At 41.4% G+C, this 23,194-nt stretch overlaps 1 protein-coding gene across 1 annotated transcript in view; it reads right to left on the bottom strand.

Annotated features, from left to right (window-relative positions):
* LOC307259013 (contactin-associated protein-like 5) overlaps positions 1-23,194 on the bottom strand; it is a gene marked incomplete at both ends in the record, with an annotated part of 88,752 nt that overhangs the window by 23,033 nt on the left and 42,525 nt on the right. Inside the window, 6 exons of the mRNA XM_080038727.1 lie at positions 4,979-5,179; positions 9,150-9,269; positions 10,807-10,913; positions 15,899-16,058; positions 16,339-16,482; positions 21,942-22,209. Coding sequence (XP_079894853.1) covers positions 4,979-5,179; positions 9,150-9,269; positions 10,807-10,913; positions 15,899-16,058; positions 16,339-16,482; positions 21,942-22,209 — 1,000 coding nt within the window. The remainder of the gene's footprint in view (positions 1-4,978; positions 5,180-9,149; positions 9,270-10,806; positions 10,914-15,898; positions 16,059-16,338; positions 16,483-21,941; positions 22,210-23,194) is intronic.

Here is a 23,194-nt window from a genome sequence, read left to right as displayed (position 1 = left end):
TTAACAAAACTATTTTACATTTATATCAACTCACGGACAACAATGAAAATATTTAATTTAACGTTTAATTTCCAAATATTTAAATATAAAAACAATGATCTACTTTTCTATTTAATATTATAAGGGATACGTTTGGAATCAAGCTAAACAAATAGAGAATTTGCTTTACTTTCCCCAAAAGTAACAACAAGGTTCCTCTCAACAGCAAAATGTATCATTGGATTTTTCTTCATTGCATAACACACACGTGTGTTCCTTCTGATTGATCCACTGCAGTCTTTTCATAACACTCTGTCAGTGAGTGTCAGTGAAGCTGCAGCAGAAAACCCCACGAAGGCACGATCCCCCAGCTCCTCTCTGGGGTTAAGTGGTCCAGCTTCAATCATTTGTCACACAGCGTGACCCTGCATTGACGATGCCAGCCAGCCAGCCGGGAGGAGACTATTAAGCTACATGTCACAATGCATAATCAAGTGTCTCCTGCCTAGGACCTCCCTCACCCGCCTAGCATACATTTATTACGGCCACATTAGCCGAGGCTTTTATGTATGGATATACACGTGGCCTATTAGCTTGAGTCACAGAATGGCTCTGAGACGTGTCTGTCCACTCTCCATCAATTCACTGTGTTTTGCTCCACGTCTAGTTCTGCTCTTGTGTAGATAAGACTCCCTGGGGATCTGCTAACACACTGATGCCACAGGCCGAAGTGGAAAAGACAAAAGCAAACAGTGAAACAAAAACAGGATTGTAGTTCCAGTTTGGATCAACAGTGGCCGGCCAGCCCTCCTGTTTCTATAGAAAGAGAGACTGTCCTAATGACCTCACCTTATTATACAGGTGAAACTCGAAAAATTAGAATATCGTGCAAAAGTTCATTTATTTCAGTAATTCAACTTTAAAGGTGAAAATAATATCTTATACAGACTCATTACATGCAAAGTGAGATATGTGAAGCCTTTATTTGTTATAATTGTGATTATTATGGCTTACAGTTTATAAAAACCCCAAATTCAAAATCTCAGAAAATTAGAATATTACATAAAATCAATAAAAAAAGGTTTTTAAATACAGAAATGTCAGCCCTCTAGAAAGTATAATCATGCATACGTACTAAGTACTTTGTTTGGGCCCCTTTTGCACGAATTCTTGCCTCAATGCGGCATGGCATGGATGCTATCAGTCTGTGGCACTGCTGAGGTGTTATGGAAGCCCATGTTGCTTTGATAGTGGCCTTCAGCTCGTCTGTATTGTTGGGTCTGGTGTGTATCATCTTCCTCTTGACAATAGTCCATAGTTTCTCTTTGGAGTTCAAGTCAGGAGAGTTGTCTGGCCATTCATGCACAGTAATACCATGGTCAGTCAACCAGTTACCAGTGGTTTATGGTACTGTGGGCAGGTGCCAAGTCTAGCTGGAAATGGAAATTGTCATCACCATAAAGCTTGTCAACAGACAGAAGCATGAAGTGCTCAAAAATCTTCTGGTTGATGGCTGTGGTGACTTTGGACTTGATAACACAGTGGACTAACAGCAGCAGATGACATGATACCTCAAATCATCACTGATCCAAATTAAATGTTGCGTTTCATTTGGAAATCAAGGTTCCACAGTCTAAAGAAAGAGTGGAGAGGCACAACATCCAAGGGGCTTGAAGACCACTGTCAAGTTTCAACAGTCAGTGATGATTTGAGGCACCATGTCATCTGATGGTGTTGGTCCACTGTGTTATCAAGTCCAAAGTCACCACAGCTGTCTACCAGGAGATTTTAGAGCACTTCATGCTCCTGTCTGTTGACAAGCTTTATGGAGATGCTGAATTACTTTTTCCAGCAAGACTTGACACCTGTCCACAGTGCCAAAACCACAAGTAACTGGTTGACTGACCATGGTATTACTGTGTTGATTGGCCAGACAACTCTCCTGACCTGAATCCAATAGAGAAACTATGGAGTATTGTCAAGAGGCAGATGAGACACACCAGACCCAACAATACAGACGAGCTGAAGGCCTCTATCAAAGCAACCTGGGCTTCCATAACACCTCAGCAGTGCTGATAGCATCCATGCCACCCTGCATTTAGGCAATAATTCGTGCAAAAGGGGCCCAAACCAAGTACTTAGTACATATGCATTATTATACTTTCTAGAGGGCGGACATTTCTGTATTTAAAATATTTTTTTTATTGATTTGATGTAATATTCTAATTTTCTGAGATTTTGAATTGGGGTTTTCATAAGCTGTAAACCATAATAATCACAATTATAACAAATAAAGGCTTGAAATATCTCACTTTGAATGTAATGAGTCTATATAATATATTAGTTTCACCATTTAGGTTGAATTACTGAAATAAATGAACTTTTGCACGATATTCTAATTTTTCGAGTTTCACCTGTATTAGAATGGAACTCTAGACCCTATCATACACAAACCATCGACTGGCTCACATTCAAAGTGCCTAGAGCTTCAACTGTAGTGGGTAGATCTACCTTTGGCGTCCGTGCCCCCGACTCATGGAATACCCTGCAAGATAATCTCAAATGAAATACTCTTGTGTCCATGGGTCGATTTAGAACCTTGGTTACAGAACAGAGCACCACGATATGCACCTGTTTTTAAATTAGGTTTGTATCTCACTCTTGTTCTTATCCTATTGTTGGTTGATTTTATTCTTTATATATTTATTTATGTTTCATTGAAATGAATTAATTGTTTGTATTGACTGACTTGTTTGTTTCACTTGTGTATTATGTAATTGTAACATGCTGTGCTCTCAACGATTTATCGAGATTAAATAAAGCTTGAGAGAATGAATGAATTTGCATGACAAAAGGTTGAAAATAGCACATGCTCCATTGTCTTTACCCTCCATCTCTGTCCTTGTCCTCACCACATGTCTTCTCCCATAGTGTTCTAGCTGCTTGTTTCAACCCTAAACTCAGACACTGAACAACAGGTGCACAAATAAGAAAAAGCAGCAATCAATACTTCCCGAAGGAGAGGTGAGCCTCACTCTCTCTCTCTCACATTGTCTATTGTATTGACGAGAGCTGTTCCCGAACACATCTTAACTATCCGCTTCACTGCAAACGTGTGGAAGTCAGAGTTCTGACAGTAACGCTGCACAAACCCCCACCGGCAAACCACCAGGGTCTGCAATATTCATCACAGACACAATACAGGAGAGCTGCTAGCAAACGGAGTGCTCCTGCAGGATATTCTCAGACTAGTCTAACATTGAAAATGTTAATAAAAACTTTCAGTTGGCAGTAAGACTCTGGTGGAGGTGATATTAGATAACATGACATTCATTTGGCAGGCGCTTTCTGACTAAAAGCCATTTACCGTAATAACAAGAGCAAGGTGTCAGCAACAATTTGAATTGCATCAATCTCAAGCAGTCAACAAGAGTGTCACAGTACAAGGGTTTTCTTTAATTGGAAAAGGAAAAACAGATCTCAACAGCTACTGGCTGGATAGGCCAAACGTATGGTTCACTTTCTAGCAGGGTAACAAATAAAAACTCTCTTCTCAACTTGCCAACACATGATATGACCTTGTGCTTGTTGCTGTTCTACATCACATTAGAACAGCATTCTAATGTAATAAGAATGCCCCTACATTAGCATAAGTGCAGTTTTGTCCAACAATGAATATGAATATTCCTTAATGTGTGTTTGTTGTCAACAGTGTGTTCAGTGTAGAAGCTCAGCAAAGTGAAGCACAATGACACATTTCACCTTCCACGGGAGATGTCTTTTTGCTCAAACAACAGAGGCAAAAACCATCAGAAAATTCAGGCTATTTCTGAAAGTGTTTATGCAACTGTTAAATAGGCCTGTGTGTTGTGTGTCCTTTTGATGTCTGGTGTGATAATGAACTTGTTTGTTTGCAACACGCGTGGCGCCCAGGGGAACGGCACAGAATCTGGGCCTTCATGAATGTTTCATGTTTTTAAGAGCAAACGTTTGAATGTCGGGGATGCCATAGGTGCCAGAGCGGTTCAAGATGAATGCACACAGAGAGATTGGAGCCTTGCCTTGCTTTGCCTTTCCAGCTATTGTGAAAATATAATAAGGGGAGCCAAGCAGAAGGCAAGGGTGTTGGAGAGGGCAGCAGCAAGCTCCCGACATGACAAAGCACGGACAGCCTGACTTTCAATTCACAATGTATCAAGAAATGCCCCCCCCCCCCCCCCCCCCCGATGCTACACAAGTACAGGACAATCAACACACAACAACAACATCCACGCCAATGTTCAGATGAACTTTTAGCCCTGTGGGAAAGACGCAGCCCGCCTCATTCATTTTGAGGACAGTGGAAGTAGGGGAGCCAACTTAAGCACCAAACACAATGTGACGTCCTCTGGCAAGGCGCTGCATTGGACAATCAACTACAGAACAAATTCCTGGAAGAGAGCATTGTAACATTTATATAGAGCTTTTCTCCAAAGCATTTCATGATTAGCCTCTAGTTCATCCATTCAGACAGACACACAGAAACACATTGATGGCAGGGAGCTACCACCCAAGGTGAAGGCTGACCATGGGGAGTGATTTGTGGGTCAACCTTTTATATACAGTCTAGTGGTTCAACATGTGGACATTATCAGTGGATGACCGGCTCTACAGGCACTAGTGTTCCTACTGTTGCTTTGCGATCGCCTCGTCTTAAAGGTGGAGTCAGCAATTCTTGAGAACGCTTGTTTTCAAATTCATTTTTTTTTCAAAATCGTTGAATATCTCCTCACAATCTGCAGACAATAATCATATTTATTTATTATTTTGCACTTCAAATGTTGTACAGCCTAGGCTCTGTAAATAGGTATGTAAACAAATGGTAACAAAACACCACTGTAGCTAGCAATATGCCTGTCACTGTATATGTTTCAATGCTTTTGTTGGCATAAAACAATGATTGATCTCAGTTCATAAACACCTCAGCTCACTGAAACATTTATTGAAAATGAACACCCACCTTTAGTATTGAAGAGATGGGATTTCTTGCAGTTGTAAACCACTTCCTGTTGGCACTGCTCTGAGCCCGACACGATGGCGTGCAGCTGTTGTGGCGAGGCGCTGTAGTTGAACGTCATGACGTGAGGTTTGTGAACAGACGTTCCCCGGACTGTCACTGGAGCTATGCTGTTGTGAGTCAACACCGTCCACACCTTTTCATCTGAATGAAGAGAAGTTCATGTGTTAGCATGAAGCCACAGTGAGCACCATAGACTGTTAACATGATCTCATCCACACCTTTCTCTGTGCATACACACACATCTATGTAAAGGGGAGAATGTAGGCTCTGTCTCAGAGCTGTTCTCAGCTTTCACTCTAAATACAGAAAAGTTTGTTGTAATGTACTGTGGACATGAACCTAATGTCCTCATTCTGAACAACATGTTAATCTGTTGTTCCAAACTTCCTAGACCTTCTATAGAGAATAGCCCGTCAACATTGGCACATTAACATTTCAGTATTTCCTCTTAATACAAAAATATAATATGTTTTCTAAGTAAATGTAGTAATTATAATTGACAGAAATGAGAAAAAGTGTGATTTATGATTTTCAAAAGACTTTATTACACTTAATCATTTAACCTCACACCCAGGGTTGACAGAATATAATATGTTTTAATATAGTCAATACCTAGCTGTTGACTGCATTTATTTGGACGAGACAGGGCTGTTGTGCAAATAAATACAATTTCATTAATGACTCAATGCAGAAATGCATTAGTATTAGCACATGGCAAAATACAGCAGCATACTTAACGAGAATGGGGATATAAACAAAACAGGCGAGTCTGAAGCTGCTTTCCAATGTGCACAAATAAGCCTCTGTGTGTGTGGCATTTGAATGTACATCTCAGTGGGCTACGTTCATTAGCGGGTTAGCGATGTGTTCCGTGTTGTTGGGCTGAAGCATCAGTGATGCTCGTGACATTTCAAATCACTTTGCAGTGTTGAATAACTGAAAACATAATGAGTCCACTTGTTCCCACACAACACATGGATGACCTTTTCCATCCGCCCAACCTGTCAATCTAAAACGCCGTTAACATCCAGAAGATATACCATTACAGATCTGATCTTATCACTGAGGAAGGACTCTTACTGCTGAAGGCTGTGAATACAATTGATTTTTTTCTTTTTTAATCCCTTTTTTATCCCATGTGCAGGATGCAAATTGTGTGTATTCACATTTATAACTATATATATATATACATACATGTACAACATGTGCGCATATATACCTCCACTCCACATACACATTAATATATACACCAATGATACAGGGAGTCAAAGGGAGTCAAGGGTTTGTCCAGTAAAAATCAGAAGAGAAATCCATCCCATTTCCAATCCTCCGTTTACATAATGTGGATTTCATGTTTACTCTGCACCAGAGAAAATCCCTTTTCCACTTTGAGATTATTCACGTCAGGTTGGCGGGCTTAGAGTTATTTACATATCTAATAGAATCCTTAATTGAGGTCAAGATGAGGCACTTCTACCGGTGAACGATTGAGATTTGTGTGTGTGTGTGTGTGTGTGTGTGTGTGTGTGTGTGTGTGTGTGTGTGTCTGTGTCTGTGTGTGTGTTTGTGTGCATGTATGTGTATGTATGTGTATGTATGTGTGTGTGTGTGTGTGTGTGTGTGTGTGTGTGTGTGTGTGTGTGTGTGTGTGTGTGTGTGTGTGTGTATGTGTGTGGGAGGACACACACAAAATGCCAGAACCAGACAATAGGAAGCAGCCTGACATTAACCTTGCAGAAGGACAAAATGGTGGTATCAAGTTGTGACAGTGCGGTGATGAATCCTGTCTCCACTGTGTCAGAAGTGAATGTGTCTTGTCCTGTGTGTGGCGCAGACTGTGGATCAGGTTGTGTCCCTCTCCCTGTCTGTCACATGTCAAATCCCAGGAGACAGTTCAGACGGGAGACGGAGACACATATTGCTCTCGCCATCAAAAGATCAAACTGACACTGGGTCTCAAGGGGCGATAATATAAAATGAAAGGTCCGATTCTCCAAATTCAAAATATCACTGTTCCTAGGCTATAAAACATATGACAGATGTTACACAAAGCCAACTGTGCTGTCAATAATGAGATTTACTGTTTCAATTAAATATGGTATGGCTATTTGTGATGCCCAGCGCTTGTTTTTCAATACCCCTTAACCTTCGTTAACAGCTTTTCCCTGAGCAATTTATAAATACATGCCATTACAAAAATCGATGGGACAATTTCTGGTAAATTTGATGTGGATATTCATGGTCTCCAGTAGATGTAGAAACTTATTTACATGTTGCACACTTTCCACAGCAGACCTCCACAGTTTAAAAACCTAATACCTAATCATTTAATGGCAGAAGGCCATGAAATGTACTGAGCAGATTAGCGCTCCCAAGGGAAGGAACCCTTTTGACTTTAATGACCCAACGCTCTAATGGAAATGGCCGCCTCTAGAGACTTGTAATCTGGTGAAGCTTTAATCTTGACATGTCACTTTTTCATCTCATAAACCATGGCTTCTAATGATTTAAGGGGAAAACTGAAAAGCAGAAGAATTTTAATTCCAGTTTTTAAGACGGGATATTGCAGGATGTTAACAGTAATGACTTGTCATGATTAAGCTGGAAGGATATTTTTATGAGAAACATAAGAGTTTAGGACCCCATCATAGATTAAATGACTGTGTCACTGTGCTTTAGCTTATGCAATGTAGTTCACTTGGACTCAGACCAAAATATAGTCTTGCCGTGTTCACACCACATCTTTACAAAATAACTTAACTCCACAAAGTTAGTTAGTTAGTTAGTTAGTTAATTCTTTATTGTCCACGGTGTGGAGATTTTCCACTAACTAATATATTTTTCCCTTTAATTATCAATTTGATAGTTCTAACCATATTTGCCTGTTTTAACTGTATTTTTGCTTCTCTTAACTTTAAGGTGTCCTTGAGTGTTATGAAAGATGCCCATAAATAAGATGAATTACTATTATTATTATCAAACATTGATTTCACTTATTGGTTGGATATTGTTGGTGATAGTCATCATGCATCATAAGGACATCTTCAGGGCCAGTATGGGGAAATAAAATTATGTCAACCGACAGCAGGTGATGCAGCACTTTAATGTAATAACTTATCATAACCATTTTAGTATTATGAGGCCACAGCTCACCTACATGTAATTTATATTGACAGAGACAGAGATGAAAAAGCATTGTACAGAAATACTTGCACAAAGCACAAAAACACTGCAATCATACCTTGTGCTATTGACCGACTGATTGATTTGGGAAAACCCCCTACACTCAAGAGCTGAACAGCTCACAATCAACAGATGGATTTAATAGTAGGTTATAGCTTTCAAAATTATTCTAACATCACATACAGGGTGGAGTAATGCTATGGTTTGTCCCTTTTGTTTTAAACACCACAAACGAACAGTGTCAGAGTATACGCTTAAATGTGGATGGCAAGTCCAAAGCTTTTCAAGTGATCTCTGCTCTGTAGTTTGGTCCACTCCAGGGTTTGATTGACAGCTCTTACACCAGTCTAAACTAACTGGAGGAAATCACCCTGAGATACTCAATAGTGGCATTGTAACTGTGTAGGCATTTTACGAAAGATATTGACTTCCAACAGCAATGTTCTTGACTCTGAGGAACTGTCCTGAGTGGCAATAATGATGTATTACTGGATACACACACACTAACCCCCCCCCCCCAAACACACACACACACATACTGATTTATTACTGGATACACACACACACACACACACACACACACACACACACACACAAACACAAACACATATCATGATGTATTACTAAATACACACACACACACACACACACACACACATAATGATTTATTACCTGACGGTCAACTGTCAGATAGCCATTGTGGTTCGGATCAATGCAGAGTGTTCTCAATGTGAGTTGACCCTACACGCGCACGCACGCACGCACGCACGCGCACACACCCACACCCACACCCCCACCCACACACACACACACACACACACACACACACACACACACACGCATGCACACAAACACTAACACGCGCCCACAACTACACCCAGACCCACACACACACATACACACACACACTCTTACACACACACCTCACCTGTCATGTTGCAGTACACCTGTGCGGGCCCCAGGGGACCACTCCCGTCTGGATCGATGGAGTAGAAGCCGGAGGAGCTGCCAATCAGCTTGTAGGCCTCACATGATGACTCGTAGATGGCTGGGTGAAGCAGAGAGCACACAAGAGTCAGTTGTGTTTTTATCCAATAACAAACACCCACACACTTCAACAGCTTTCTACTGGCTCAGTCCTCTGCACACACACACAACCAAAAATCTATCTTTATTTATGAACTGTTTATCAGTTATTGTTCTCATGTTTCAGACAAAATGGAAGTGTCAGCTTTTGGAGACACAGTGTGTTTTCCAATATGTTTTACAAATCCTGAACCTGTCTGAGATACACAGTTTCAACTGGAGCGAGAGCTAATAGTGAGGTGTGTTCATTGTTACCACTGTAGGGAGGAGTTGAACAGGGACAGTGAACTGAATTCCATTTGATTTATTTTCTTAGAGAACATGTAATGCTTTCACATTAACAGTAACTGAATCACCAAAATCAGTCACCAAACTGATTCCGTCAGTTAATATAACTTTCTGTTCTTGCACAGCACATTATGCAGTTTACAGATTTGGTTTAGTTTTTGATGTTTCCACCTGAGCCTCTAAAATAAGAACCCTACACAAAGGCTCTTGAATATTCACTTGATGAAAACTGTTGCATTCTCTTGATAACTCTGTTTTGATGATCCATACTTAGACTAAATAGTTTGTTTGTCATTTCAAATAATACATTTCCATTATAGTGCATTAAGAAAAGCCTAACACCAAGGCTTTTAGGATGAGGACTGACACAGTGGTATGCTATTGCATTCTTTAGTTTATGTAACCACACAAAGTCATTAAGAATGTAATCCTACTTAGCTTCTGAAGTGATGACTGCTTAGGTTACTGCTGTAGGTAGTAAGCTGGGGAGCTATAGGCTAATACTTTGCAGCTTATAGGGGAAACAATATTGTTAATCCATTCCACTTGTGTTTTTATCTTGTATTGAACGGCTACATAAGACACAATACTCAACATGTTACAAACATATTATCATATTAGTACAGCGTCTATGAGTTATTGCAAGTTTCATATAGCCAAGTTTGAGCTGCAGATGTACAGTTGACTTTATGGGTTTTGGAGAAAGTTGATCACGACTGTGTTCATAACAAAATCTAATTCTAATCAGTGGGTCTAAATCTGTCATGTTCCCCGCTGACTTGCAAAGGCAACTGTGTCTGTCTGCTGCATACAAACAAGAAATCAGTATTCTGCAGCAGGGGAATTTCACACAGAGTTCCCAACAGCCGTCACACATGGCAGGTGTCAGAAAGAGATGACACCATCATGAAAAAATCCCTCATGAATCTAAATTCGGCAAGTCTGGGCTATATATCTATCTATATACTGTATATGGATATAGATAGATATACACTGTGTATATACATATATGTGTGTGTGTGTGTGTGTGTGTGTGTGTGTGTGTGTGTGTGTGTTTGTGTGTGTGTGTGTGTGTTTGTGTGTGTGTGTGTGTGTCTGAATCAAATGACACAGCTCAGTAGACCTAGAATCTCTCCGTGTTGGTGCAGAGGGTGTAATAGCAGGTCTGAGACCAGTTTGACAGAAAAGTAAAGTAAAGATGAACTGCTCACAGTTGTGACAAGTGGCTCCGGAGTATCCCGTTCCTGAACAGTCACAAGAGAAGGAGCCCCATGTCTGAGAGCAGCGGCCTCCGTGTTCACACAGGTTAGGAAGGCATCTGGACAGGAGATAACAAAGATATTTGTTTAACATAGGCTGTATTTTTATTTAAAAAAAAGCCCATATAATGTTTGTTCAGCCTAGACAGCTGTTGAATTAAAACAATTGTTTTTAATTCAGAGGCAAATTAACACATTTAAAAAGCTGGAGCCAGATAATTGATTATCAAAATAATTTGCTAATAGTTGCTAATTATGTGTGATGAAACATCGAATAATTTGTTTTGGCTCTATCTTGGCTCCAAATTTATTGCCTCTGCAATCAGAAAAAAACACATTTCTTGGCAGTGAAACACGAGCTCATTCAAAACCTCTGAGGCTTTTCATATTAGGAAACCAGAGGAGACACTGCTTTTGTTCATTTCTGTGAAAACTGATCTTTTATTTATCAGGTAGGTGAGACCCCAGTTCACTGCTCCCTTTAGTCTGGTGTTTATGCAATTATGAACATCAGCCCTGGAACAAACCCAATAGACTCATTTACTGCAAGTTCAAGTTCTGAAAAAAAAAATATACAAACAGATATGAAATGATGCTGTCTCACAATGTGAATTTTTATAATCATTATATTTTTTTTATTAAGTTTATTTTGAATTTAGTTTATTTCGGTAATTTTCCAACATGTATATTGATTAGTCATGAATAAGATAAAGAATAAATAAACATTAAATTAATGTGTCTAAAGACTTCCAAGAAAGGAAGAGAAAACAGTGAAAAGTGTGGGTAACTTTCGAACTCATAAATGACTTCATCATCAGTTTATTTGGTGATGCACAGTATATAAATGTATTGCGTCATTTATGTAAATTGAATGTCTTTATGTTATAACATTCATTGAATACGTTATGTGCTGGCTTTATACATTAACTATTAATAATCATCAACAACTAATAAACAAATAAATACATTCCAATGTTTTCTAACATTTCATAGATAGATACCATAGCAGCTATTTTATGGAACAAACCCAATATACTAATTAACTTCTTGTTCACGTTCCGGTAAAAAAAAAAAAAAATCCAAACAGCTGTTGAATGATGCTGTCTGACACTGTGCCCTTGTCTGTATATAAAAAATGGCTGACACATCAAAGGTGTTTGTCTAAAAATAAAAGCATTACTGTCACCTTCAAGACTAAGAATGGCCGTTAATGGGATTTTGACACAATGAGTGCTTCACAGAACTTTCAAACCCTCTCTCTCTCCTGATTAATAGTCCCTTCCTAAAGCCTGCTTCAGTTTCACATAATTGCCGGCCTTTCAAGCGTGCATCTATAATTTCATACACTTTCCTCTCCCACCTATTAACTGCAGCGGAGCAGGGCTGCAGCCGCAACACGGATAAGGTTGCAGTCACTGCTTTAATTACAATCAAGCTATTTTCTGTTCTTGTTCATGTGTGCCCTTCCAAGTCATGGAATTACAGAAGCCGGCACAGTTAAGTGCACACTGACTGACCACAAATCCAGTCACAAGGTTTTAATTTCACACTAAGAAAAGGCGATTAATTCTGCTAAAAACACATTTACTTATACGCTAGGGGTCATTGAATGGGTCCCAGTAAGAGAAATTAAAGTTAACATCAATGCAATGTACAGCAGCCTCACGTCAAGTCTTGCAAATTGCAATGTTTCAAAGACTTCAAAGAAAGAACGGGAAAAAAAGTGTGGGTCATTGTACCAAGTCACACATTGTATTGCAGCTCTGCATACGTTTATTTGGTGAGATGTCATAGCAATATTTTGTGCTCGAACAGTAAACTAAAGTGCTGTTCTTCTCCATAATCAATACTGTTTATATTACCCATGAGTGATATGACATTTAATTCAAACACTGTCATTTTCAGTGACAAACCCACACAGAGCTATCAATCACTACAGCAGCTTTAGACAACTTCTCATCTCTATTTGCTCATGGGTTTGGTTCCATGACACATTCACTGTTGTGGTTCTGGCTCACTGTCCTTACCAACCTTGGCCGCGTTTCCCAGAATCGTTAAGAGCCTCTTTGGGCAAAGTACTACTTTGGAGCGCTCTTAAGAACGCTGTGAAAGAAGAATGCGTTTCCCAGATTCGTTCTTAGCGAAAGTAGTACTTTCACTAAGATGGAACTGAAAGACGGAGCTGACCCACTCTTTCAACCTTTCTTAGCGACCAAATCGTCAGTGATCATGCTGCGTCAGGGAAATTTATTTCCTCCACTTTTCGAAATAATAAAACAATGTTCAATGCGGACCTGGCGCAATAAACATAAACTAATAGTAGAGAAAAAAATGTTTTAATGAATTACACGTTTACGTTTTCCACACACATGTGAGTTTATAGTACTACACATAAAAAAACATCCACAACCCTGTGGCATTTGACAGATATCAAGGAAACAGATTTAATTGAACTCAGCTGAACCTCATCCAGAGCGGCTCCACCTGCTATAAAGGCGTTGCCAAAGTCCGCGCGTGTGAGAAACCATGGCTGCATTACAACAGCCTCGCCGTGCGCGAAGCCAGACGGTTTACATAAATGCATACGTGCGTCGGCACTTCTCCCCACTGGACGTGCTATCAGACCGGGCCGTCCAGGCAAAGTACCGACTGCCCCTGCCGTGCGGAGATCCAACGGCTGATCACTCTGGTGTCTCCACACACATGCAATTTTTCCTTCAGCCCCCCGGAGATGCAGCTTCTGACTGCGCTGCGTTTTTAAGAACATATCAACCTCTTCTGAGGTCCAACAACCCCCAGCCCCTACCCCTTTACCACCAGTCACCAAGCACTGATCACTAAACCATAAACCCACAACCACCACATCACCCATATACTCTCTGGCCTGAAGGCTGAAATAAATAAACAGAACCAGCAGATGTAGGCTACATGTAACGTCCTGCACACTATGATTATTGCTGCAGTGTCCGAGTGCTTTACCTGAAAGTCTGGCACTGGAATGCTGTTGAAAGGGCACACTATACGCACACGTCATTAACCTACGCTTAGATAAATTACAAATTGCCTGGGACTTTTTGTTGCTATAGGTTTGACACTCTCATTTCAATGCAAAATGATCCACACAATACATGGTTGAAAAGGAAACCAAAGTAGTTTATTGAAACCATATGGGGGAGGGGTTACTCTGCGCTGTCTTTACTGGGCGTCTGCATCACCTGCAACGAAGGGAGATTGATTAGTGAAACCTTCGCACTCTTCCTTTTTGTTTGGTTCTGGAACTCCTGCCACTTCTTCCTCACAGCACGCCAGTCACGCAGGCCACATGGGATGGAGGGGGACATATTTTCGGCTATGGCCTGCCTAACACGGTTCTTCACCGTGATGTTCTTTTTGCCCCTTGTTCCCCCGAATAAAACTGCCCGGTGCTGCCAGACCTCGTCCACTAACGCCCATCTCCTCCGCGGTAAACGACGGTGCCCACTTGTTTCTTTTTCTGCCGCTTTCTTCCACTCTCACATGTGTGTGCCTATCCACGGGGTATATATGCGCTAATGGGCTTGATTACTACTTGGATACACTTGTTGCCACACCCCCCCCCCCCCCCCCCCCGCACCCACACACCCCCACACACACACGATACATGCGTAGCCTAATTCCACCTGTGTGGGGGTGACCACGGGGCGCTGTGTGTGACTTATGCGCTGATAAAGAGGTGGGTGATCGATTCGCCTGGCATCGATTTATTCAGTTTCAGCACGACCGCGGTGGACAGCTCCCACCAAAGAGCCTCTTTCGCTTCAACTTACGCGTTCTCCAAAGAAGGCACCAAAGAAGCCATCTGGGAAACACCCGTATCTTAACGCTCGTTCTTTGGCGAACCCTTCTTTCGACCCTTCTTTGGCCCCAAAGAACGATCGATTCTGGGAAACGCGGCCCTTGTTGCTATGCACCAAGGGTGAACTGCCCTAAAAACTGCACTGCCAAGCAGAAAGTGTCCTGGGTACACAACATTGCCCCATTCCTAAGCAAATACGCCTTGTTGCCACAGGCAGTTATAGTGGTGCCATTTAACATCGTTTAGACCGCTAAATGATTTTGTGGATAAAGTGCTAAAACAGGGCAGATTGCAGGTGCTAATGCCAGGCAAACCATAGCGCTGGCACGAGCCATTATTTATGGATCTGGCCTTAAGTGTGGAAGATTAGTATGCAACTCAGGTGTTGAATAAGAGAACATCTCATTCTATCGTTGTGTCATTTCCTACAGTGCCCCCCCCCCCTCTCTGTCCGCTGACATCACAGACTGACAGCGCTGTTGTGTTTGCACGTCCTCTGACAGCCAACAATCTGGACTAGAAAGCAGGTAGTTTGAAACCTGACACATCTCCTCAGGGTGAATACAACGTAGGAGGGAGAAGAGAAAAACATATACAGTTTACACATGTTTGTCTCTTTCCATATAAACGTTCCCAGCCACATGCAGACATCCATTGAGCTGGTAGGTCCATACTGTCAATCCCCGTTCACAGAGCCCACAGCTGTGTGCAGTAATGAGGGATAGGGAGAGGGAGGGATGCAACACATAGGCCAGTATAGGGAGCAGCTTGTTAGCATAGTCCTCTAGCCTGGGAAGGTGTTGCTCACATTCTGCTGAGACTTAATTGGATGATCCTGTCAGCATGTTTGTCTCTATAGGACAAGATGTCAGGGACTTACACACACACACACACACACACACACACACACACACACACACACACACACACACACACACACACACACACACACACACACACACACACACACACACACACACACACACACACACACACACACACACACACACACACACACACGGGCTCACACAATCACACACACACTGCCATCGACAAATTAACAATGTGAAGATGAAGAACTCCCTCCTGCTAACTTGGATAATGTCTAACAGATTTCCACGTCAGACACATTTTGACTGGTGGATGTCAACGTTCTCTGTAAGAACTGTCCACTAATTAAATAACAAGGTAAATCAGAACCCACTTTACCTGTCTCTTATATTGCAGGTGTCAAACTGAAGATCCTTGTAATTTCCCATCAGCCCTTGCTGCACATGGTTGATGTTGATTGGCTGGCTGTTGATGAAGAGGAGCCTCATACACCCCTGGAAGCCTGGAGTCAGGGACTGGCAGTCCGTGGTGGAACAGCCTGGATGGGAATGACACATGATGAGACCATTCACTTTACTATACAAGCTCTACACACAATCAAGGCATGTTAAGGGTACACTGCAGGGAGGAACATTGCTTTTTCATGCACTGGTGAATTTTGTAGATTTTTGTCTATTTTGCTTCCATAACATGTCTTATTTTACACTAGTTAAATAAAAAGGTCCAACTTGTACATATAGGTGTTCATGTGACTTAAATGTGTATGTTTGCATCTGTGTATTTCTCCTATTGCAAACACATGGCAATAATCCACACACCTCCAAAATAAAAGCTTCCTCTTGCTTCCAGCTGGTCCCACAGTTCGATGGTAGTGGCCGGTTCACTGTCCACAGTCAAAGTGATTTGTAGATTCTTTCCCTCCAGACTCACAGAATGCCACAAGCCGTCGTTGACCCGCTGACCTGCAGAAGAACATTTCACATTAAAAGCCTCAAATAGAACAATCTGTTAATAGCCTGTCGCACAGAAAGAGATATTTATTTGTTGGGTCCATTTCTCTGTAGACCCAGAGGCTGTGAAGACTTTCTCATGTGTGATATAGTCACAGTCAGTGGTTCAGTCAACAGCCACCATTAACTGTGTTACCATGGCAGCATGAAAAATACACAGAACAACCTAGAAACGTTAGCATTTAACTTAAGGTTGGGATAAGTTAAAGGTGCAGTCAGCAATTCTGGAGAACGCTTGCTGTGGAAATCACTTTTGGTCAAAACCAGTGAATATCTCCTCACAATTTGCTACCTGTCCGTACTGTGTGTGCCCTGAAGAAAAGCCTAGGCTCTGTAAACTGGTAGGCTATGTAAACAAAGAGGTCCACCGTAGATAGCAAAATGCCCGTCTACAGAGCCTAGGCTGTGTATTACCACAGATTTATTTTCAGCGCTCACACACAGTACGGACAGGGAGCGGACCATGAGGAGATATTCAATGATTTTGACAAAGAGGGATTTTGACAACAAGCGTTCTCCAGGAATGCATAATCCGCCGTTAGAGATAGACATCTGATGCTATTTTAATTTGAATGAGCTGCCAATGCTGCCTTCAAATCCACAGATTTCTCCTCTCAGCGTGGTTCTTCAGTTTCCGCTCCACTGACGCACGAGACAGTCACAGGCCTTCAAGCTCCGAGCCTCAGAACTAAAAAAACTCTCTCTCCTGCGCTCTGCCACGTCAAAGAAAATCTTACTGCAGATTCTATAGTTTAGAGACAAATTAGATGTGAATTATGAGAGAAAAATCTGACGTCAGTGTTTTCGTGTTTCTTAATATATTCTAAAAAATACAGCAGGTGCATCCCAAGTTAGAATTCAGCATCAACTACTGAATGGTATAATGTTATACTGGTGGTATACTGAGTGGGAAATAATACACTTTTTACTTACTTTTATACTTTGAATTGCCTTGTGTCTGAATTGTGCTATTAATAAACCTGCCTTACCTGTCAGAGACATGACACCATTACCATGCAGGTACTATGCATGTCACCAGATCACCTTTAACCATTAGCGCCCCATATATAACCACTCTGATTCTCATTAGGTAAATTACCTGCCAGGTTGCTAAAAAAGAAAAGAAAAAAAATAACTGCTAACATACAGTATTCTCATTATAAGTTGTGATATTTCAGCCAACTTTGTCCCCTCGAGCCATATTTCCCCTTTCTATTAAAACCTGTTCTGTCCTTGTTTCAAACAATAGACAGTTGACCCAATATTCTGATACCTGTGAAGAGAAATCCAACGGAATATCAGTATGAATCCATTCAGTTAAAACATGTAATACATGTACAAAGCCAAAATCGTAATGAGCCAACTAAATTGACAGCTCATGTCACAGAGCTGTGAGCTGTGCCCTCTCAACATGGCAGCTGTGAATGAAAGCTACCCTGCGTTCCAATTCCCATACTTCCATACTATTAATTATGCCAAAAAAGATTTAGGATGTCCCAATACATGCATGTCAATTGTAGTATGCTGAAAATACATAAATGGCCCACTAACTCCAATAGCATTTTGGAGTATTCGTCTTTATTCTTGACATTTCTCAACATAGTGAAACAAAACTTCCTTATCTGATTTTTTTTCTCTCTTGTGGCCCATCTCTACTTTAGTATGTAGTGTATTAAAAAGAAAGAGTATGTGATTTGGAACGCAGGGCTACTGAGCCAGCCACACCTCTCTCTCCTCACTACATTGGCCTGTTCCCAGACTACATTAGCATCCAGCCTGCTCTGTGCTGTGGCTTGGGACCAGACACTGGTCATGCAGAGTGAACACACTGGGACTTATTTTAGTGAGGAGTCTAACAATCACATGAACTCGTTCCAATGATGCCTTCGCTTACGGCACAAGCTTTTATCCCCAAAGACTGTGAATGCCACGGGCGCTTTGTCCTCCAGTCCATTGACTGTTTCATGGAATAAGAAGCAGTGTAGCCACAAGGGACACACACAAAATCACACTCACTCACACACACAGTCACACACAGTCACACACAGTCACACACACACACACACACACACACACACACACACACACACACACACACACACACACACACACACACACACACACACACACACACACACACACACACACACACACCGTCTTCCTTTCAGCTCATATATACTGTATATCTCATCATCAACTTGCTGTCCGGCTGCTGGCCAAGCTTGAGGTGTCAAAGTGCTATCTAGGACACAGATCTTGTGTGTGTGTGTGACTGTTGCTGTTAAGAAAACATTTGCACATTTTTCTTCTGTCTGACACTTTACTTATGAGCCCACTGCTGCCTCCAGGAAATACACATGCAGACTGGGCTCCAATACCCATACTTCCCTGCTATTTAGTAAGGTAGAAAAATATTTAGGATGTCTCAATAAATGTGGTCAGATGCATGCTTAAAAATACACAACATGTACTGGACGTGATATTTAGTGTGGAAATCAGCAGCTTGTTTTGGGCAATTCTGACCCATAATCCACTGCACACCAGAATTGATGTCACGACAGAGCCTTCGTATGAAAACAACCAGCGATGAGACGGATATATAAGCAAGAGGCAAGATCAAGGTGTGATGTTATGATGAAATCAATAAGTAAAAGTGTGTCCCGATTGTAGCCTATTGCATGCACACTACATACTTGTTATGATCAGCTGTAGTACGTAGAATTGTAAAAAGAAAGAGTATGTGATTTGGAACGCAGTAGTTGACAACCCCCAAAGTGGCCACATGCAGACTGGGGTGAATGATATCTAAAATGGCTCATTTTTGATGTGGTTAGCCATTATAGACACCAGCAAATGTATCTCCCCTTTCAACACTGAGACAATAAGGGTTTTGCTTGTGTGAAAATTAGGCCCGTAGCGTGGGAGCAAATCATCCCTGGGATGAACAGAAGAAGATTGAGATCAATATTCTTTCCACATTAATGCTCTCATGCACTTAGCTCAAGTACACACTTTATCAAACAGGGGCCCAATTGCATTTCTCCTCCAGCTATTCTGCTTTCCATTCGTCAAACCAGAAAAGAAAGAGTTTTTAAACAACGAGGGGATGTTTTTAATAAAAGTTGGAGAGAGAGTGGGGATGAACCGGATGTTATATTTAGAAAAAATGTGTCATGATTTAAAATACAACTTTGCGGAGCCCTGCAGCATGCTTTAATGATTGCACTGAGGCACCTCTGCTGCGCCACGTTTTGACATTGCCGGGAGGCATGTGACACTGTTTTACCTTTGGAGGAGAGTGGAGAGAAAAGGTGCATATACTCTTTATTCTTTCTACTATAATCTGTGAACTTGATTTACCTTTAATTAAAATGTAAGAAAAAAATGGAATATCTATAGAAATGCATGGATTTTGACTTCTAGTGCAGCAATTTCATGTAACCAATGATTATGGTAATGTGGCAGTCTGAAAAGGTACTGTTGCTCACTGTGGTTTAGCACTATCTATCAAAGAGGAGATTTCCAACAGCTCCAGGCAGCCAGCACTCTTTTCACACGGGGCTAGCATTACACTTTGATCCAAATTAAATTAAGGAATTTACAACACACACACACACGCACACACACACACACGCACGCACGCACGCACGCACGCACGCACGCACGCACGCACGCACGCACGCACGCACGCACGCACGCACGCACGCACGCACGCACGCACGCACGCACGCACGCACGCACGCACGCACGCACGCACGCACGCACGCACGCACGCACGCACGCACGCACACACACACACACACACACACACACACACACACACACACACACACACACACACACACACACACACACAATGTCTGTATTAGATGCAGCATATTCACACAAGGCAAATCTGCATTTTATACACATTTACAGACTATATCCCAGGGATTATCTGTCGGTACTTTCAAAATGCTGCTGTTGTGTTGCTTAGCAGTTGGAAGAGCCCTCCAATGAATGTGTAACCAAGATGCTATCAGAGCTTTAAGCTCAATAACCATTTCATCTGCGACCTCCAAAAATCCACCCAAGGAGGAGGAAAATGAAATAGGAAAATAAATAGATACAATGAATATACCTTATTACTGAAGTCAATCCATATCAAACTTATTCCAGTCTACCTCTGTACTCTGCTAAATTCATTTGCCGTCAAACTTTTACTTACTCTGGTTGTGTGTTATTTCAAAAGACAAGACGCCTGTAGGTCATAAGCCTCGTGTGTTGCAGCTCTGAGGCAACTTGTGCAGATGGGTAATTTAATGCAGCCTGAGGTAAATGATATAAAAGGGAATACTGTCCCTTAGCTGTGGTTCTATCTTTATTTCCCTGAAGCCCACTGTCTGCTGAAAGCTCTGCCTTCCTCCAAACAATCACCTTTGCCTGTGTTATCTTTGATAAGCAATCCAATATGGAGGATTGAAGGATATGTTTCTCAGAATTATTCCAGGAAAATATTTTAGTTTGTTTGGAAGACAGAGGTGATAAAAGTCAAAGTAAATCAGATGAAATGACTTGAACTTGCTAACGTGTCCTGTCCCCACATTGTGTGTAAGGTCAGCACTGTCTTTTCTTTCCTACTTTGTCTCTGTAAAAAGGTGAAGCAGACAAACAAGCAGCCAGGTGGAGTTGGTGCAGTCCAGATTGTGAACAAAGGGCATCTTGGGGTCAGCACGCTCCTGTGGATGTGTGTGTCTATAACGCTGCCCACAAAGTCAGATGAAAAAAAAAACGGCCCATCTGTTTTCATGTCTAAGGTCAAGTTTAAGGTTAAAGCAGGTCTATGAATTTGTATTAAAGTTGCATTGCAGACCATATGTATGTAAAGCCTTTGCTTGACTCCCACTCTTTCTTTCCTTAGAAGGTTTATTAATGAATGCAGAAAACAGTGGTTCACTGGGAGTCAGTGGTTCACTTAAAGAGGCCCTGTGGAGTTTTCTTGTCAACAAACAGAAGTTGTGTTTACATTCAGCGAGTGAGTCCTTGAGCTCTATAAGGAACGTGCTGAATGCATTTTCTCCCTAATAAAACATTTACAACGCTGACGTTTAAGGTATTCCATATCTAACATTGTTTACTTCATTGTTTTCTTGCCTGAGGTATCCTTCTTCACTGTCTTTGCTGATGCATTGCTGCATATTTAAGAAAAAAAAACTTGGGATAGTGTGAAAACATTAGAAGGGCTGTGTAGCACCAAACAGGGGAAAAACACCTCTATAGCACTAGTAGAGGTCAAACAGTCTGTGGGAAACCATTGCTAACCTCTCCCGTTCCCAGAATTGAGAGTGAAGAAAATCCTGCAATGTCCTTAAAAACATTCTGTAGTTATTCAATCCATGTATCCATTTTCTCTGTGTGGCCGGTGGACTCACCAGCGGAGACCTCTGACTTCTGCCTGCCCTCTCTGTGGAGGGTGAGACGCAGGCGGCTGTTGCTGATGTGCAGCGTCAGCCTCTGGGGCTGGGGCTCCAGCGTAACAAAGAGCAGCAGCCCGTCTGTGTTCCACGTCCTGAACTGGAGGCGCACAGAGAATCCCCCCTTGGCCCACGCTGAGGACGGCACAGACAGGAAGCTGCTGCTGGAGCTCAGGAAGGTGCAGGACACCAGCTGGGGCTGGGAGCACCAGTAGCTCACGTTGCCCTGGAGGACGACAGAACAAAATAGAAATAATAAACACTTATATTTTTTTATCAAGTATTCTGTACATGTATGACATTGCCAGTTATTTCTTGTTGTCGATTACAGAAAATGAAAACAGAACACTCAACACACGCAATAATGTTTTTAACAAAAAAAAATCAATTGCACACATGAGAAGGTCACATTGCCATGGAGGACAAAAAAATCTATTTATATGAATTTTACCATGTATATTTATTGCTATATTTTTGTATAGGTATAAAGTACGCTCAACAGGTTCAAAACTGTTCGTAACAAATAATGTACAAAAATTTTAAAAAACTTCCACATAATTACATGCATCATCTGCTACATGTAAGGGCAATCTGGTCTCATGAATACATTAATTGTGATATGTCAGGAATTAAATGGCATGTTGTGTGTGCACAAAAGCGGGACAGATGGTTAGAAGAAGCAAGAGCAAGACCTTGTCGTAACCCCAAGTGAATTAAATGTGACCTTTAATCAATTAATGTGAATCATTCATCATCTATTGTCAACTGGTCATCAGCATTTTGTTTGTCCTACTGTGGTTAAAATATGAATTCATAATAAGGGCCGCAGCATGTTAAAGTTTATGATAATAAAATCTAATTCAATTAAAAACATTCAAAGCAATGGTTGGACATTTCATTTTTGGGTTGCACAGCTGAGACTTAGATGAGAAATATACCACTGTCATGTTATCTATTTTTAACCAGGAGAATATTTCATAAGCTTAGCATTAATACTGGAAACAGCTGGGACAACATCTAGTATGGCTCAGTCCAAAGCTTTCTAAATCAGCCTACCAGCTCCTCTGAAGCTCTCTAATTAAAAGGGGATATCTCAAACAACATAGAGTGTTAGTGAGCTCATGAGGCTTTTCCATTACATGACAGCGGCTCAACTGTACTTGTTTTTTTGGTTTTCCATAATGTTAAATAAGTACCTGGTACCTACTCCA

Source organism: Ammodytes marinus (genome assembly GCF_949987685.1).
Source record: "Ammodytes marinus genome assembly, chromosome: 12".
Taxonomy (NCBI): Eukaryota; Metazoa; Chordata; class Actinopteri; order Uranoscopiformes; family Ammodytidae; genus Ammodytes; species Ammodytes marinus.
The sequence above is the reverse complement of the archived record's forward strand: the minus strand, read 5'-3'. Positions and strand labels throughout refer to the sequence as shown.